Source organism: Oculina patagonica, chromosome 2 (genome assembly GCF_052425735.1).
Source record: "Oculina patagonica isolate OP01 chromosome 2, crgOcupat, whole genome shotgun sequence".
Taxonomy (NCBI): Eukaryota; Metazoa; Cnidaria; class Anthozoa; order Scleractinia; family Oculinidae; genus Oculina; species Oculina patagonica.
In genome coordinates, this window is record NC_135759.1 from 20,981,934 (window position 1) to 21,001,227 (window position 19,294).

General features: G+C 40.7%; 1 protein-coding gene across 3 annotated transcripts in view; it reads right to left on the reverse strand.

Annotated features, from left to right (window-relative positions):
* The window catches only part of LOC144643505 (fibroblast growth factor receptor 2-like), a 34,706-nt gene extending 21,519 nt beyond the window's left edge, over nucleotides 1-13,187 (reverse strand). The window contains exons 1-5 of one of the 3 annotated variants that reach the window (XM_078502777.1): nucleotides 13,033-13,187; nucleotides 5,980-6,264; nucleotides 5,438-5,512; nucleotides 5,132-5,206; nucleotides 4,658-4,690 (exon numbers count right to left, since the gene is read on the reverse strand). In XM_078502777.1, the coding sequence (XP_078358903.1) occupies nucleotides 4,658-4,690; nucleotides 5,132-5,206; nucleotides 5,438-5,512; nucleotides 5,980-6,264; nucleotides 13,033-13,102 (538 nt within the window). In that variant the 5' untranslated portion in view covers nucleotides 13,103-13,187. The remainder of the gene's footprint in view (nucleotides 1-4,657; nucleotides 4,691-5,131; nucleotides 5,207-5,437; nucleotides 5,513-5,979; nucleotides 6,265-13,032) is intronic. The other 2 variants (XM_078502780.1, XM_078502781.1) reach the window with 2 other exon arrangements.
* Nucleotides 13,188-19,294: the final 6,107 nt, after the last annotated feature.

The window sequence follows — 19,294 nt, forward strand, 5'->3', positions numbered from 1 at the left end:
CCGTGTAGCCAAAAATTGGGTCTCTTTATTTTTTTTTTTAAAAAAAATTATAGTTTGCTTCATTTAGCAAATTCGCATAATAAATTCATTTAGCAACAAAACTATGGTGGTTACAACTGAATTGGAAAGTAAAACACACTTGACGATAAAATGATCGCAACTAAAACGAATTCCGACAGTACTACGTTTTTTTTGGTGTTTTTTTTTTTTTTTAATTTCTTTATTTGACATTCACAACTATATTCACAAAGGGGTCACAAGTATAACCGCACCAGTACTAGTACTGGTGCGGTAAAAAGAAGTGTCATTCACACGGTTAAAAAACATCATTGGATAAATGACACGCGTAACTACTTAATAACAGCACACTAACAACGACAACAAGCTTTATTAAGAATTATTTCGGAGGACTTTGGATAGAATGAGTCGAAATCCAACAGCCTTAAAAAAAATTGAGAGATAAGGTGTAATTCACATGGTTAAAAAACACCATTGGGTAAATGCCACTAGTCATGTAATGTTTTTGAATGGTATACTGTAAGATATCCCACGAGTGCCTTCATTTTTCAGTAGTAACGAGTGCGATATTCGCAATATGCCACAATAAGAATTGCCTTACTATTTGATTCCACTTCACTTCCAGTGTTACTGAAGTGTCCTGTACTTTCTGCCGATGATTTCTGATCAATTTTTTGAATATTTTCGAATACTTCCGAAGATATATATCGTTTTCGACGGTCTTTCGACCTTATCCGAATTATTTTATTCTAAACTCGATTTACCGAACCAATCTAAGTAAAACCCCAATGAACGATAGTAAAAATAAGTGGCACTTAAATATCTCCGTTGTTGTGTATAGTTAATCCAGCCCTTCCTAATTTATAACACATAGTTAATAGTTTTATTAACTTAAAAAATATTGTTAATATTTTTGTTAATTTTTGTCATTTATTAAATGCGCTACACAGTTTTTTTTTCTAATTGATTATCTAATAGTTTTATTGTTGCTCGTGTATGAAAAACGCGAGACGGCTTAAAGCAAGATAGCTCGTTGTACTCGGCCTCAGAACTGGGGGAGAAAGACATATTCGTTACGTGGTTTTCTTGCGGGTCCTGATCGTTCAATCGTGTCCATCATTAAAGGCTCTGGTGGTGCTCTCTCCATGATTTTTCGTTTCTGCCAGAAATACCAAACGAGTGTCGCTGTTATAATGAGAACTCCACATAACGGTATGGCCACAAAAATCATCACATGAATACGAGCAGCTTTTGGCTGAGGCTCTTTTCTTCCTTGAAGTCCTGGCCAGAAATGAAAAAAATGATAATAACAAGAAAATTAAAAGAAAAAGAAGGACAGTCTTTTAAGTTTTATGTCTTAAAAGACATAAACTGAAAGTCAGCGAGAAGGAAAGAAGACATTTTTTCATTACAGATGCTGAAACTTCGAACACGTTTGAGGACTGCAAATAAAATGCGCTGGGACGTGTGCAGAAAAACTATAAGGCTCAATCTGCTACAGTAAAAACCCGTGTATAAGAACCTAACATTTAAGAACCTGTTAGGCTAAAATTTCATTTTTAAGCACCCTTCACATAAGAACCATTTTAGGCTAAAATTCTAAAACAGGTTCTTATTTTCAAAAAAGAAAAAATAATCTTCTCAAAAATATAGAATTAAAAAATCTTCTCAAAAATATATTTATAACACAGTCTGTACACATTATAGTTACAGCATAGTTACAAGATTTATTGGGAATTATAGTGAAGGTTACAGTATAGTTTTGATTTTAACGGAATCAGATTAAAATAGTATAGTATTTTGCTTACCGAAGCCTCCAAGAATACTGTTATTGGACATTAAAGAGCAGATCATTTAAAAATTCTACTTTATTTCTTGAACAAAAGTTAAGAACCTAATTAAGAACCTTGTAAGCCTAATTTTACACTAAATACCATTTATATAAGAACCTGTTTAGGCTAACTTGAAAAAACCTAGGTTCTTATACGCGGGTTTTTACCGTATTGATTTCCATAACCTTATCTTTGTTTATTTATTTATTTTTATTTCAGACATCGGCTTCTGCTTTTTTTCACGTGTAAACTGTTCATCGCGCTATGACCGCTATGCTTATCCTGATTTCAATTTGGCCAATTTACCATCGACAATCTACGGAAGGAGTCATCTTCGCACGTTTCATGACTAAACCGTGAAATAAAGCCGTCTTGCCAACTTGTGCAATATTATTTTCAATTTTGAGAATTTTGAAATAGACTTATTAATTAAGGGTAAAGTAATAGATACTCATTCCTATTTCCCTGCATCTACCGTTCATACAAAAACAGTGGCACGGGTACTTTAGATGGAGTGTCCATTGAACGAAGTACCAATTTTGCGAGAAATCATGGAGTTTGACCACTCACCTTCAATTGAAGCATTTCGTGTGTTCTCTTCAGTGATCTTTCCAACTGTTGGTGTTGTCACTGTAAAGATATTTCACATGTTGGCATTTTTAAATTACAAACGCGTTCAAGTACGCACTCTGGTTGGCTAAGTTACTTACTCAAATATGGTTGTTACTGTAGCTCTCCTCTCAACCTCTCCTTTCTTTGCCTCCCAGAATAACATTAAAATAGCAGTTTTTAATGTTCTTCGAACGTTTTCGATCATTTTCAAAACAATTCCCAATTTTGCTGAAGAAAGTCGCAAACTTCGACTATATCCCAATTTTCCGAACTTATCTTTCGCAAAAAACAACGGACAAATACCGATGTGTGGGACACTGCCGAATATGCCACGACCTTCCAGCCTTCTGATTGGCTGCATTTTTCATCTTATCTCATCTCTTATTCGCTTCAGTAAGGTATACGCCGTTGTAAAACGGGTCTTGTAACCTTAGCCAACTTGGTTACTCGCAACAAAGCAGATGCTAAGTCCACGTTTCTTGTCTGTCACTAACCATTTGTGTTCATTGTGAGCTATTTTAACTAATGACACCTAACAACAACTTCTGCCGATAAATGATCTGTCGAGAGTTTTGCTGACATGATTAAATTACTCCCAAAGCAAGTGCAGAGGCCAGTATCACATGAGTAATTTACAACGCGACGCCATAATTGTCCGAATCAACCTGGAGAAGGTTCAGAAAATATCTATACAAATAATTTTTCACTTAAGAGATGGAGAATTAGAAAGGGCTTGCGAAGGGGTGTTGGGGGTATTAATAAAACAAAATTCGTGTAAGCATAAATTGCGCAAAAAAGAAAAACAGCGAGTAATGCAGTAAAGAGAAAAGATCGTACCTTTAAAAATGCTGCACAGCAAATTAGAGCCAACAAAATCGTGCAGCTTGAGAATTCCCCGCCCCTCCCCCCATAACATTTTTAATGGTCCATCCCTAAATTGACTTTGTTGCGATATCAAGCGACTACTAACCTCTATCAGGAGCCGTGGGTTTCACGTATTCACTGAGAAAAGCACTGTTGTAATCATTGCCGATATGATTGCTCACAAAGCAAGTGTAGAGTCCAAAATCTTCCTCTGTCACATTAGTTATTCTCAATTCAACACCGTAATTACCCTCAACTTGGATAATCTTGTAATAGTGTGGGTCTATAAGACGATATAATCCATTCTCCAAATCGTCACCAAGTTTCGGCATTGATGTCACAGATTTTTCCCATTTCAGCCATCTAAAATCTGGAAGTGTCCCACTGGGAAGCACAATGCATGTCATTGCTGCATTATCCCCAATCTGTACGGTTGTGTTCTTTGGAAGGCCTTTTTCTAAGATCGGCCTTGATCGTGGTTTAGCTGTTGAGAAGATGATCAGATAGAACTTTTTAATTAGACTATTTACAACTTGAAGAAGAGAAATGTTTGTAAAAAATCAGCAAATCGGTTAAGTTAAGGTTGTTTTTCTTTTCCATTATGTATCAGTAGGTGTGTAAATCTTGGCTAACCGCGAAGTTTGCTAAATCTTTTTTTCTGCACATTTAGATGTTTTACTTTTCCATTTTGTATCAGTAAAAGTGCAATTCTACTTCATTTGTTTGTATTTGAACTTACCAACAACCTGAAGTGTGTAAGTGTGATTTATACTGCCATATGGATTGGACACTATGCAGGTGTATTTCCCTGAATCGTCGGGCATTAGATCTTTCAGTTTAAGGTACCAAATTGAAGTGTTTAGATATGGGTCCATTTGTCGCTTGGGCATTTTCTCTCTGTTTTTTAGCCATGTGTATTTAAGAGGTGGTGCTCCAGTTGCTAAACACTTAAGTCTGATCGAGTGTGATGCTGGCCATGCTCTAAATGCTCTTTTTAACATACTTGGATCAGAAAAGGTCGGTGCTCCTAAATCAAGAACGAAAATTATATATCACCAGTTAGTACATTAAAGCAAACATCTAGCAGGTGGTGCACAGAATGCACTTTTCTGATGCAGAACCTACATCTTGGCTAACAATGAAGTTTGCTAAATCTTTTTTTATTTGTTTGTTTTTGAACATTTACATCGCTTTGCTCGCGCGCGCGATTTCTCGCTCTCTCCGACTGACTAGAACGCCAAGCTACGCTGTCTCAAGTTCCCCACCCTGGAATGACCTAGTGACTTGCCCATTATTCAGTTAGATATTTTTTAGAGATTACGGACACTCACTTGATTCTGTAGTCCTATAATTGGTTTTGAAATCTGAAAAAAAAAAGAACACATTACTATTAGCCTTAATCTTACAAGATGCCGGTTAATAAGCATGTCACACCTAGCAAGCAGTTGCTTGTTTTTTAATAGGAATTATCAAACGTCTGAAATCTGTATACAAATATTAAATACACACATACAGCAGTTTACTTTTCTTTATTACTCCTCAATATACCGTTGCAGATCATGAGCATGGAACTTAAAAAATAACTTCTCCTAGACTCGATGATTTTTCCTAGACTAGGCATTGAGGTTGGAGTTTATGAATAAAATTCTATGGCAGTGCAACTACTCGAATGAACTTGTTAAGTTGTACTTTTCAATGGTGACGTTCATTTGTAGCAAGTAACAATTTTAATTAATTTGTCAAAAATTGTGCTTTGGTAACTTGAAGTAGTAAAGGGTAATATTAACAACGTTTAGCCAACGTACCTTGAGCTCGCGCCTGGGTGGTTGGTACTTGAGTTGTTGATGTTAATTGAGAGGTCGAAAGACTGGCTGAGATTGCTGTTAAAACAAATTAATGTTAGCAATGTTGATCACATTATGCTAAATGGCTGCAAGAAAACGTGGTCGGCATTGGACTTATTGTCGTTACTGTTTTACCTGATCAAATTTCTTGTAATTTTCTTTTTAAAATTATCGTTTATTTTCTTAAAATTAATTAATTTGTCAAAAGTTGTACTTTGGTAATTTGAAAAAGTAAAGGGTAGAAGTAAAAACGTTTAGCCAACGTACCTTGAGCTTGCACCTGGGTGGGTGGTACTTGAGTTGTTGATGTTAATTGAGAGGTCGAAATACTGGCTGAGATTCCTGTTAAAACAAATTAATGTTAGCAATGTTGATCACATTATGCCAAGTGGCTGCAAGAAACGTGGTCAGCATTGCACTTATTGTCATTGCTGTTTTATGAGTCACACTGATAAACTTTCTTGTAATTTTCTTTTTAAGGTTAAACTAAAATTTTCAGATAGTAAAGACCTTGAACGTCTTTGCTTTTACGTTATGGGTGGATGAAACGTTTACAGTAAGTGTAAGAAAAGAGAAGGACACGCGAAAGAGCGAAAACAAATAAATCAAAATTTCAATGTTTGACCAAAAAACAAGAACTAGAGCTACAAAAGGTTTGTTTGAAAAGTTTCTTAATTCTTGGTTTTATTTTATTCGCACTAAATCTAGATTGAAAGCCTTAAAGTTATTTTGCTCTTTTGAATTTACTGTTTCAGGAGGTCTCTCTGTCTCTTTTCCGTCTTGTTTTCTCTCTGCGTTATCATGCCTACCTTGACGCACAATAAGTGTTAGAGTCAAATTTAGTTTCCCAAGAGCATTTTCAGCAATGCAGGTGTAGTTTCCTTGGTCACCAAGTCTGACTTGCTTGATCTTTATGGTTTTGTTGCTGCTCAAATTCCTTACTCTTTCTGACAACTGCAAAGGCTTGCCATCCTTGCTCCATGTAATGGTCGGCGGTGGCTGTCCTGTCACTACACATCGTAACCGTTTGTCCTCTCCTACCTCAGCGTTGTACTGAAGTTTTGGAGTACCTTGAAATCGCGGTGGATATTTGTCTGTAAAAAATTACAGTCCTTTAACTTTTTAAAGCAACTTGGTTTTGTTATTGTCTGACACTAAACATCTATTACTGATGTTACCAGTGCTTATGTTGTCATTGAGAAACCGATCCATATCAACGAAAACATTACGTTTTCAAAGTTGACTTGGCATTATATATAATAGGCTAATGTAAAGTCTAGGAAGCAGATTTAATAAGAAGATCAGTTACCGCCGCTTAAACTGAGAAGTATCCAGAACATTCCCTGCAGGGCAAAACAATGCACGGCAAAATAGTGACCCAATATATATATCACACGTGTTAATAATCGCGTTTCGAGGATCTCTGCATCTTCCTCCTCCAAGTCGGGAAGAATTTGAATTGGAAAGAAGAAAACTCCTGAGAACGAGGTTGAACCAAGCGACTACCGCGGGAAAAAAAATCGTCCAATGGCTTGTCCGGTGTTAACTATCCAATTTAGCCAATGCTTATGTTCTGACAACTACAATACATATTTGTGCGGATGTTTGTGTAAAAAGAACGTATACCTATACCTTAAAGCATTTAAAACGTTTTGACTGCAGTTTTTCAGTGACGTGCGAAATGAGTTACACATTAACGTCATCGCCCACAGTGGAGGATTGAAACATGGGTGACCTTGACATCAGTAGTGTAGCAGTACTCCAGCAGCTATTGTAAGCTTGTAATTCTACTGGTCCTCTTGTGTAGTAGTTGTCATTCTTTGTGGGGCTGGGGCATTGTTCCTATTGACGTGAGTTTTTTTATGCGTCTGTCCTCTTATTGATGATAAATTTCGTCATGACATTGTCAACGTGTTGTAGATCCACAAGCCGCTGAGGAAAAAGTGACGTCGATTTGTTTTTTACAATAACAAAAAGCCAAAACTGATTTTCAAACGAAGGAAAGAAATGCAAGAGCCAATGGAAGATGGAATTGCCGCAGAATCAGAATTTCATCGCCGTAATTCGGAGAATCACAGGCTCGTAAATTAAAAGTTCAGTAAAAACAGGCCAGAAATACAAGGAAAAATTCGAATTGCTCAACTATCCTTTAATCCAGTGAAAACTGTTCACAAAATAATCCGCTAATACACGGTTCAGCTTCTTGAGCGGATGCGCATGTACTGTAACTACTTCTTTCTATTTTAAAAAACGATATCAAATACAGGCGGAAGGAATGTGATGTGTGATGGGATCACAAATTATATGCGGGATTCCCATTTTTATAAATCGTGCATGGTATATTACCTCGACAGCACGAATTCCCGCTCACCGCTAATTTTCAGGTATGAATCATCAATGAACATCCTCAAATTTTCGCTCGAAGGCTGCAATGGTATCTTCAGTTTTAACCCCTAAATTTCCATTGATTTCCTCATTGAAGACTACTAGATTTTTTGGTACAATTTTGCCTCATCAAGAATCCAGCGCTGAAAAGTTTGACAAAACTTTTGCTGATTGCGTCAGCTTTACGTGTTTCATCCGTCTGTACTCTTATTGACAATAAAAATTAGCCAATTAGCGCGCGAGAATTCGCTCAGTTATTGGAAAATGTTCTCTCGCAGGGTAGCGATCTTGCGAGAGCTGCTATCCGCCTTGACCATTCTCGTCCCAGAGTCCACGATTCTTCTGGACTGCGCCAGAAGGATCATGGACTCTGGGGACGAGAATGTCCCTTGACATGAATAATAATTGCGCTATGTGTCTCGCACGCTATTCTGGTAGTCCTGTGTGTGTTGGGTTTTCTGTGTTGTGTATGCGGTTCGGACCCAAATTTTGGATGTCAGAGTTAGCGCATGCGGTCTACGATTCTGTATATTTTTATTATGTCATACGATAGCGTGTATTACCAAATGTCACACGATTGCGTGAAGTAGCGTTTATTAAAAGCATACAGCAAATAATTGTTTGATTGTTTGGGAGATATGTAAACTTCATCGTAATAGCGTTGAAAACCGAATATGCTGTTGAATGCTTCTTTTTGTTAGAACCATTGTTAACCGAATTTGGGCCGAATTTCAAGCAGCCCGACGAAAGTACAACTTTTTTTGTCATCATCATCATCATCATCATCATCATCATCATCAAAACCTTTATTTACACACGGTAGGGTTTAAAGCAGTACATTTAGTCACAGCAAAAGGTCCATACATTGTAACGTTACAGAAACGATGCTTCCGATGTTTTTTGGAGATAGGGAACAGCATCTGCTAAGTTCTTCTATTAAGCCTTTTTAATACTTTTTACCTTTTAATACGTATTGAACACCGTTATATTGTTGGGCGTATTTTAAAGCGAAATTGAATGCTATTTTCTCGCTTTTGCAAGCTGCTCTGAGTAACAACTTGTGGCGTGTGACTGTGTAAATTTTTCTCTATTTCAGTCGCGAGACCATTGTTTGATTTTTAGGGAGATATGAAAAATTCATGTGCTCTATTTTTATTACGCCATTACGATTGTGTAAAACATTGAATAAGCTATTGAATGCGGTAATATTATTGCAACTGAAGCTTGGGCCAACTTTTTAGAAGCACGACAAAATTACACTTTAGCTTCAGTAACAGCGAAGAACAGCGAAAGGTTTGCATTATGTTACGTTACAGGTATATTAAATGCTTGCAATGTTTACTGGAGATAGGGAGAACATCTGCTTCATTTTATAATTGTACCTTTTTATACTATTCAGCGTTCAATGTGCTCTTGAACATCGTTACATTGTTGGATGTATTTTAAAGCGAAATTGTATACGATTTTTCCGCTTTTGCAAGCTGCTCGAGGTCACAGCTTTCTGTGTATGATTGTGTGAATTCTGCTTTATTTTCTCGTACGGGTCAGGACCATTATTTGATTTTTAGGAAGATATGGAAAATTCATATGCTTTTTTCTACGATTGTTTCTTTAATAATCGCCAAAAATGAAATCCAGAACTCCAAACAAGCCATTCATTAACATACTGTACCTCCAAACTTCAGAAATAACAGGGTCTCAAAGGGGGCGTCCCTGGAGCCCTGGAGCCCTGAAATTTCTGCTTTGGAGCCCGGAGCCTGATCATTTTATTGACTGGAGCCCTTATCCTTTTTTGGCTGTAGAGACCGGAGCCCAAATAAATTTTTTGTGGATCCAAGAGCCCAGCATTTTGAAATTTGATCGCGATCCCAGACTGCATTTTTTCTTGTTTTATGACTGCATTTTGTTGGTTTGTAAATGAGACATTCGTCCTGCGTATTACACAAGAAGATTCTCCCATTCGGAAACTGCAGTCCTTCCTGTGTCTATGAATTGCGATCGTAGTACTAAATTTCATTATGCCAAAACTTGTAGCCACCTCTTGGAAACCATGTTTAAAGGTCAGATACCTATTGAATTCCGCGATTGATGCAGCCGTTCGGTCACGTTTTAACATCACACTCCAACAATGGCAGGCCTTGTCTGCCCCCAGTTCATATAAACAGACGGTTGCATCAAGCAGATCAGCTTCTTTTAACTCGCTTGATGCACCAATCTCAGATTTAAAGAAACAACAGCAAAGCGAACTTCATCTTAGCTTTGACCAAAGATCAACGCCACATGAAAGATGTCAAGATGATACGTGGAATTTTCGGTCACATTGAGCATAGAAATGTGATCCGTTCCATGGCCTTACTGATATTCAAGTTCAGTAAAAACGACAAAAACAAAAAAACTAAAAACTAAAAACGACAAAAACACTATAAACGAAAGAGCGCCCTTCCCAAGGGTTTACGCATCGCTAGTTGCTCCCAGGGGGGCAACGAACAATAACGTCAATGCAACTTATTAGAATTCTGCGAACCTTGCAAAATCCATCATTCTCTGAAGAAGACCGCAGAAGGCGATCGAAAATTTAGAGTATCCTTTTATATTTTTAGTTCTGTTTAAACCATTTTTATATTTTAAGTAAATAGTTAATCCACTTTTAATAGTTGGAGACATGAGAACTGGTTTCTTGGGTTAAAAAAACTCATGAAAACTGGTCGGAATTGTGGACGTTTTAATTTGCGGACTCGATTTTGCGTTGCAAAATAATTGCCAACGAGACAGCCGAGCCAAGAGGCGAGGCTGTCGAGGCGGCAGAATCATAGAGCCGTGTGCGTATGAGTGTATAGGCAGAGAAAATCTTAAGTTCTGCGTAAGGGACTTTTTTTTGACCATATTTGGGTGTAAGTAAACCCCATATTTGGGTTGTATTGTTCTTCCCAACTGGTTCCCAGTCTCTCACTCCTTGCTAGAGAGCAAATGACGAAAATGGCGTCCATGCGGCTCGCTGTTAAAATTTTTAATGTGGTCATTCATCCCTTTACCGATAAATACACCTTTAGGGAATTATAAATCGAAAGAGAATACCCTACAGAATATTCGACCGCCGAAAAAATGAACATCAAGGTCTTCAAAGCGATGAAATAATCTTTCGACTTTGATTTACGATCGAAGAGAGACATGAAAATCAAAAGCGGACTGTTGACTTCAAATAGAGTTTTCTTGACTTATGAGAATGCTGAAGTCGGGTAAATGCTTCCTTTTAGTTAGTGTTGATTGTGTTTATAGTAATTGTTTGACCGATGATTTATTTCAAATCAAATACCGTTTATATTTTATTTGGCACGCATTTTCGCTCCGCGTAGGAATAACACCCGGAATAACATCAATACAAAGCGACGCTCACTAAAATTACTGCATGTCATACACACAAGAAAGTCAAAAGTTTTTTGCTTCTAACGGCAAATGTAATGTTAACTTGAATAAAATTTTTGTCTCCAAATAATCCTTGACCGTTCAAGTTTTGTTTTCTGTTCAAATTTTTCAAGTTTTGCGTAACTGAACATGACACTTCGCATGCGAGACTGAAATCTGACCCGTGCATTACTGTCTCTGATTACTGAAAATTATTTTTAAAAAAGCATCTTAGAAGTTTTGATTTTGGGATTTGATTTATAAGAAGTTCTTGAAATGCAACTATCCCTTTTGTGGACGGAAACATTTTAACCATCGCGTGTTGTATTTAAAAAACAGTGATTAAACCTCATTTATTGCCTACATTTTGTGACATTTTAACATTGAAAAGAATTTAAAGATTTGTCAAGAGTTATCAATCTGTCAAACCCGTAGCCTGCGTAGCAGACATCTGTGTACGTTTTTTAGTGTGTTTAAAAGAGTGCGCGATCGCGAGAATACGCGCGCTGGAAACTACGGCGCCTGCTACGCAGGCTATCAAGCCTGTGTCATTTATGAACACCAGAGAAATAGCACTTTTTTCGCATATTACCTAAAATACAATAGTTCTATCAAAAACCATTCAATATCTGTTCTTATGAACAAACATGAGTATTTCGCTCGTTGGCACTTACCGATAGGTACAACTAGTTTTTAGTGCATGCATAGTGGAGCCCGGGGCCCGAAAGCAGATGATATGGAGCCCTGGAGCCCTGACATTTTCGTCTTGGAGCCCTGGAGCCCTGCATTTTTTAGCCCGGAGCCCTGGAGCCCCAAAACCCCTTTGAGACCCTGAAATAATGTAGTGAAATCGTTAATTCCTCTAGCCAGCACTCACTTTCAGTATGAAATTCCTAGTCGATACGGATATTTTTGGTGCTGAATACAAATTTAATATTTCCGGTCCATGGCCACTGAAACAGCTCACTGGCTTCTATAGTAAAAGAATAGGATGTTAACACCAACAAAGACTAAGGTTTGTATGAAAAAGATATTCGACATGGGTCTCCTTAACGTTTTTAACTGTGTTCCCCTTTGTATTTTCGAATTTCCTTTTTCGGCACCCACTATCATACCGGATATCAATTTCAAAGATAGAGTGAAACGGAACTTCCGAAGACATTTGCCATTCGTATCAATAGACCGGTCACGCTTTGTAACATTTCGGTAATTAAAAAATCGGTTTTGCTATGCTGAAATCTCAACGCAATCGCGCCTGTTGTAGAATATACGTTGTTGTTGTTTCATTTACAATGGTGAGAAGAAGTTATGAATCGACATTATTCGCAAGAAAAGCAAAACAGCCCCCACCGGAAGGAAGTTGGTCACATGAAATTGTCGCATTAATAATAATCAAAACATTTTTGGTTGCTTGCCAGCCAGGTGGGCTCCACCAGTCTGTTTTTAACCTCACTGGAGACGTTCACGTTCCTTTTCTCACTGTCGTGTTTAAATAACGTTATTTTGTCACTCTATACGAATAAACGTCGAGTGAAAGCAGTCGAGATTGCTCGACAGTTGAAGTACCGCCAAAATTGGAATCCAAAGGGCACCAAACACTGTGAACATCTGTGTTGTGTTCAGTTGTTCTTTCTTGTGCAGAAGCGTTTTGATTGCACCTCGATAACTGTTGTGTGCTTGTTAAAATTATGCCAAACTAGTGCAATTTCCGAAAAGGAAATCCTGTTTAAAGTTGTCGGGTGGAATGTTGACTGACAAACAGCCAATCTGCGAGGACTGTCTGTTTCAGTTGTAACTTACAAGCGAAAGGTTTGAGCAAATGGCCGGTCTTTAACATTATTGCAAATACTGTGGTTCAGACTAAAACTTTACTCCATTTGTTTTTCCCGGAGTAGCGGGATTTTCAATCAGCAGGCGTTTTCCGCTTCGAAATTCAGCTATAAAAGCGGAATTACAGAAGTTACAACGGGTATATTTGCTGTGGAAGACTTCAAGCCTTCGTCATGCGCAACTTTCATCTACGTAGTTACCGTATTCAGATTTGTTATCACCAAAGGGTTGTCAGTGATACTTGCCTGCATGTGCTATCGAAGAGAAGAAAGCTATGAGAAGAAGCATCGCTGACGGTTTCTTAGCAGCCTTCATCTTGCTTTTGTGTGTAAGGCCTAAATTTCTTTGACAGGCAGGCTGCCAAAAGCAAATGGGTAGTCTTGTGTATCGACGTGATGTTTTGATAAGACAGCTGAAGGTCACTGATGCGTTGAACTTAGGGGCCAGGCGGTTTGCCTTTGCTAGAAATTTGATTTTGATAAATATTATAGCGTATTTTGTTAAGTTGTCTTTAAAAGGTCGGCAAGTTCCCTGTTCTTTATGTTGTAGGATTGAGTTAAACGTAGCTAAAGTATCCTATTCGGATGAGTCGGATAAACCATAAATACACTAGGACAAAATAAACGCATCCTTGTACCCAGGATCTTCGTTCCCTTTGACCAGCGGTCAGGAACGAAGACTCGAGGTACGACAATACCGTAATGATTCGATTAAGCGCCCTCCTTTCAATAAGCGCCCCCTTTCGAATAAGCGCCCCCCTTCGAATGTGATTTTGTTAATAAGCGCCCCTATTCCAATAAGCGCCCTCATTCTTATAAGTGCCCCTATTCTAATAAGCGCCCCCTATTGTGGATAACTGCTCCTACTGAATAGATAAAGAGATGGTGGTTGGTGAGAGAGCAGTAATGTGACCAAAGCCCAAAACATGAACGTGACAAAGACCGAAAGAGCAGGAGACAGAGCAACCAGAAAAGTGACCAGAGTCCAAAGCCCCAGAAAAGAAGAAAGAAGAGATCGGAACAAAGAGAACCCCAGCAGCCGCGGGACGAACAACCCCGGAAGTGCGCGCAGCACAAAGCTGCGGCCCCCGCGGCCAGGACAAAACCTCTGATTGGCGAAAGGACCGCCGTGCGCCGGGAGTGGACCGGAACCAGACGCGTCGATGAACACCAGAACAGAACAGAAACGCTTCAGTGCCGCGAGGAAGTCCCAACACGCCCGTGAAGGGCACGAAGCTCAGGAAGGAGGCGAGGAGAGCCACAAGACAGGTCTGCCGCCAGACACTCCAGCACCCGAGTCGAACATCACGCAGAGAGCAATCCCCGTCCCGGAGGAGTCGACACGCCGCAGTGCCAGGCGCGAGAGGCCCATCACGGAGACGGATGCTGTGTGACCCACCACAGACAAGAAACACACCAGACCTGCGTCAGTGTGATGCCTGTCGCCGAGAAGTTCGAACCGGCGCACCGCCACGCAATCTCACCGCGTCCGACGCCGGATCGCCAGGACGCCGTCGAAGCGAACAGCCGCGCCGAGCGCCCCAGCAGAGAGACCGCCGCAGCCTCGAGACGCCACCGGGGCCGCGCACCCCAGCCCCACGCAGAAGAGGCCTCGCCCCGGACGCACGGACAGGGACCTCGGACAGTCGACCGAGAGCCCACAGGAGAAGACGGAACCCAACCAGGAAAAGGAGGAGAGCTCCAAAGGACAGAAGTCATCGAACCCCACGAAATGGATCCAGTGTCAGAAGCACGAGAGGAGAGGGGAGGACGACAGAGAAGAAAAACACACAAAAAAGACCAGAGCACCCTCAAACCATGAAAGAGACCGCAGCCAGAACACAGAAAAGAGAGCACGCACAGACCAAGACACCAGAGCAGATCAAAGCCCGACACCTATCACGCACCAAAGCAGAACAATGTCAGAGCGAACGCACGCCGACCCGCACCCAGCAAGCGGAGGAGAGAGGGAAAAAAAAAAAGAAAGACACAGCCCACCACCGACCAACCCCAGCAGATAACAGAAAGAGACAAAGAGAAGGGCCACCCCCCCCCCCAGAAACACATACCCGAGACAGGAGACAATCCCAGCAGAACCAGGCACGCACGGCAGAGGAGAGGCGACCAGCAACAAGAGACAGACAGACAACAGCAGAAGAGCCAGACAACAAAGAGAAGACCCCAAAGGAGCACGCAAGCACGAGCAGAAACAGAGCACGCAGCCCAACACAAAAGAACGAGCACCCAAGAAAGCCAAAGGAGAGAACAACCAGACAGGCAAAACCAGAGTACCAAAAAGACAAAGGGGCAGGCAAAGAAAACGAAAAGAAAAGGAAAGGCCAACAAGAAACAGCCCACACGACCACTCCACAGAGAGACAGAAGAAAGAAAGAAGGAAAGAGCCAAGACGCCCGCCACAGGCAGAAGAAGACCCCAAAGGACCCAGAAAGAACAACGAAAGGACGAAGAGACAGAGGAAGCAGAACCCAAAAGGAACAGACAACGGAGAGAGCAACAAGAGGCGGAAAGGAAACCAAAAGAAAGGAGAGGACGAGCACAGAGAGCAAAGAACAAGAGGAAAAAGAAAAGCCAAAGGACGCCAAAGAAGGGGAGGAGGGCAGAGAAAGCAAAGAAGAGACGAAGGAAGGAGAAGGAAAAAAAAGAGAGAAGAAAGAGAGAGAAAGACGAAAGACACAGAAGAGAGGAGCAGAAAGAAGAAGAAGGAGAACAAGACAAGAGACGAAAGAGAAAAACAGAAAAAAAAACGCCAGAGGCAGAAAAAAAAAAAGGAAAAAAAGGGGGGGGGGAGAAAAAGGACGAAAAAAGAAGAGAAAAAGAAAAAAAACCCAAGAAAAGAGAAAGAAAAAAAAAGCAGAAGCACAACAGGAGACAACAAAACAAGAACGAGCCCGAACAAAAAAAAAGAAAGAGAGAGGGAGACAACACACAGCGCTGCACAGCGAGAGAGAGAAGACGACAAGACACAAGAGAAGCACACACCAGGGGCAAAGACACGACCCACCGGACGAGAGACGACAGAAAGGGCCAAAAAAAAGCAAAGAGGAAACAAAAAAAAAAACCCAAGCAAGAAAAAAGCCACAGCAGCCAGACCCCAGAGACAGACAGAAGCAGGCCCGAGAAAAAGGGAAGAGAGGAAGAAAAAAGGAGAGAAAAGAAACAACAGAGACGAAAAGAAAAAACGACAGAAAGAAACACAAGAAAAAAAACAAAAAAAGAAAAAAGAGAAAAAAAGAAAAAAGAAAAGACAAGAACGACAAAAAGAAAAAACACCAGCACACCCACCAAGGAGAAAGGTCCAAAGACAAAGAAGAGAAAAAGAGAGAGACAGAAAGCAGAGAAGAAGAAGAGAAAAAAAAAGAAAAGAGAAAACAAAAAAAAAAAAAAAAAAAAGAAAAGAAGAAAGGAAAAGAAAAAAAAAAAAAAAAAAAAAAAAAAAAAAAAAAAACACAACCAAAAACAAAAAAAAAAAAAGAAGTCACCCAAAAACAGAAAAAGATAGTGTCAAGTCTACAAAGTGCTACAGATCCACAGTTCTACTGAAAAAGCTTCATTGACAGTTGTGAAAAAAGATACAATCCAGAAACATCTGATAAAACTTGCATGCCTACAGCCTCACTGAGTATGCCAAATCTACGTGACAGTATCAGTAATCATACAGTTCCAAGCCAGGCAAATAAAAAGCCTGCAATACTAACTAAAAGAGGACACAGACCAAAATGTACAGAGGAAAGGAAGAGTCCAAAAAAACTGGAGTAGTAAGAAAGGGGGGAAAGGGACAACAAAAAAGAGACGCGAAAAGGAGGGGGGAAGAGAGGGAGGGAGAAGAGCGGAGAACCCCACCCCACACCTCGAGAAGACGCCCAAGAGGGGAGAAGGAGGAGGAGAGGAGCGGAGGAGAGGACAGGAGCACCGGACGAAGAACGAGGGGAAAGAAGAGAGGACCAAGGAGAGAGGAGAGGACGAAGGGAAGAGGGAGGAGAGAGACAGGGAGAACGAGAGCGAAAGGCAGCGAGGACCGACCGTCGAAGAGGGGCCCTAGGTGGGAGACACAAGACCCAGCCCCTAGCAGGGTCAGGGAGACACAAAGGAGAGCAACGAGTAAAGAGTAGGAAGAGAAAGGAACGAACGAGAAGAAGGGGGGGGGGCAATGGACAGTCGGAAAAAGAGAGCTGGGAGAGGAAGGAAAAGAGAGAGAGAGAAAGGCAGAAAAGAAGAGAAGGAAGAGAGGGAGGAGGGTGGGGGGGGGGGAGGTGGGAGGGGGGAGAAGGGGGGGAGAGGGTCGAATGGGGGAGGGAACAAAGTAAAGAGACAAGACAGAAGAGGAAAAAAAAGGCGAGAAGAGAGAAGCCGAAGAAGAGGGGAATGGGGAAGGAGGAGGAGAGAGAGTGAGTGCGACGGGAAAGAGACAGAAAAGAGAGGAGAGGGGAGAGAGAGGAGGAGAGGAGAAGAGAATCGAGTGAGAGCAGAAGAAGAGGACAAGGGAGGACGGAGGGAGAAGGAGGAAGGAAAGGACCACAGATAGACACACCTCGACCAAAACACCGGAAGAGGCGAAAAAAGGAAGGAACGGACAGAGACAAAACGCAAAGAATCCAAGGAGAAGCACAAAGAGAGGGAGAAAGAGGAAGAAACACCGAGAGAAAGAAGACGAACAGCAAGAAAAGGAAGAACAAGAGGAAGACAGGACAAAGCGAAAAGAGAAGACGGAAGACAGCGACAGGCACAGGACAGAGCAGAAAGAAGCCCAGGAACAGAAGGAGACAAACAGAGAGGGGAGAAAAACCAGAACTGACCAAAAACAGGAACAAAATAAGGGGAGAAGGGACACAAGACCAAAAGTGCGGGGAGAGAGGGAAGAGCGGGGAGCAAAGCAAGCCAAAAGAGCAAAGAGGGGCGAAGAGAGAAGAGAGGAAGGGAGAGGGAGGAAGCAGAAAGAAGGACAGGAAGGAGAGAAGAGAGAGGACAAAAAAGAGACCGAGGAAAGAGAAGCCATCAATGGAGACAAGACGAAAGACCACGAAAGAACGTAGAAAGGAAAAAGAGTGAGAGAGGCACGGTCAAATCACGCACAAAACAGCGCAAAGGGAGAGAAAAAGGGAAGAAGCAAAGAAAAAAAAATTTCGAGAGAGAAAAAAGAGACAAAGACACAAGGGAGACAGAAGAAGGACAAGACGACAAACGAAAGGAAGGACGAACGTGTGAGAAGAGGAATCGGAGAGCAGTGGGCGAGGAGGATGGAAAAGATGGAAAGAGAGAGACAAACAAAAGAAAAACAAAAAAGAAGAAAGAAGAAAACAAAAAACAAAAAGGAGCACAAAGAGAGGAAGAAGAGAAAGAGGAGAACAAAAAAAGGGAGGAGAAACGCCAGGAGAAAAAGGAGAAAAAACAGGAACAGAGTGAGAAGAGATCAACCTGTCAGAAAGAGGCAAACGACAAACAAGAAAGAGAGAACAAAAAGACAGAAGAAAGAACAAGAAAAGAAACAGGAAGCAAGGAAAGTAGAAAAAAGAAGGAAAACAGCGAAAGGACCAAAACAAAGAAAAACAGAAACAAAGCCGCAACAAAACACGGAGAGAGCACCAGACGAGAGTGACGAGAGACGAGACGGGAACAAGCAAAGAAAGTCAGGACGCACAAACCAAGATGAGGAGCAAAGGACGCCGAACCGACGAAAACCACAAAACGGGGGGGAGGAAAGCGGAACAGCGAAAAGCCAAAAAAACAGAAAGAAAGACCAACGACAGGGAGGAAAGAAACGGAGACCCGCGGCGTTCTTTCTCGTGAATTTTGGAATGGTTACAAAAGGTACTTTAGTTCCTTTTTACTGCAATTACATGCCGGTTGCCTAAATCTGTGAGAGAAAGGGAGTTATATCTTGTCATTTACGTATGCAGCACTCTTTTCATCGTCGGTACAATATTTCGGTTGGCCGAGGCGGTATTTCTCATGAATATTGGAATAGTCACAAAAGGGATTCGAGTTACTTTATACTGCGATTACATGCCGGTTGCCAAATCTGTTAGAGAAAGGCAGTATAATTATATCTTGTCATTTACATATGCAGCACTCTTCATCGTCGGTACAATATTTTGGTCGGCCGAGGCGGTCTTCCTCATGATATCAACTGATTACATTCAATCCACGTCTCTTTATCTTTCTAATTTATATCTTCTTTTAAAATAAGACAAAGAAAGAAAACTTCAATAAATTAATTGATGCTTGATTTAAATTTAGTTCTCTCCCACTTTCCTCCAGAATGAATCTTCACAAAAGTTTTAATGAACGTACACGTTTATTGAAGATCAATTAATTAACGAAGAAAACTCAGTAATGGCCCGCCCGCAAACTTTCCTCTAGTTTATTTTTTCAATTTTTACATAGTAAAAATCGGTTAATTTTTAATTAAGAATTAAATTTGAGTGATTTGGGGATTTTGGAATTGTCACAAAAGAGACTTGAGTTACTTTACGGTTTCCAAATCTGTGAG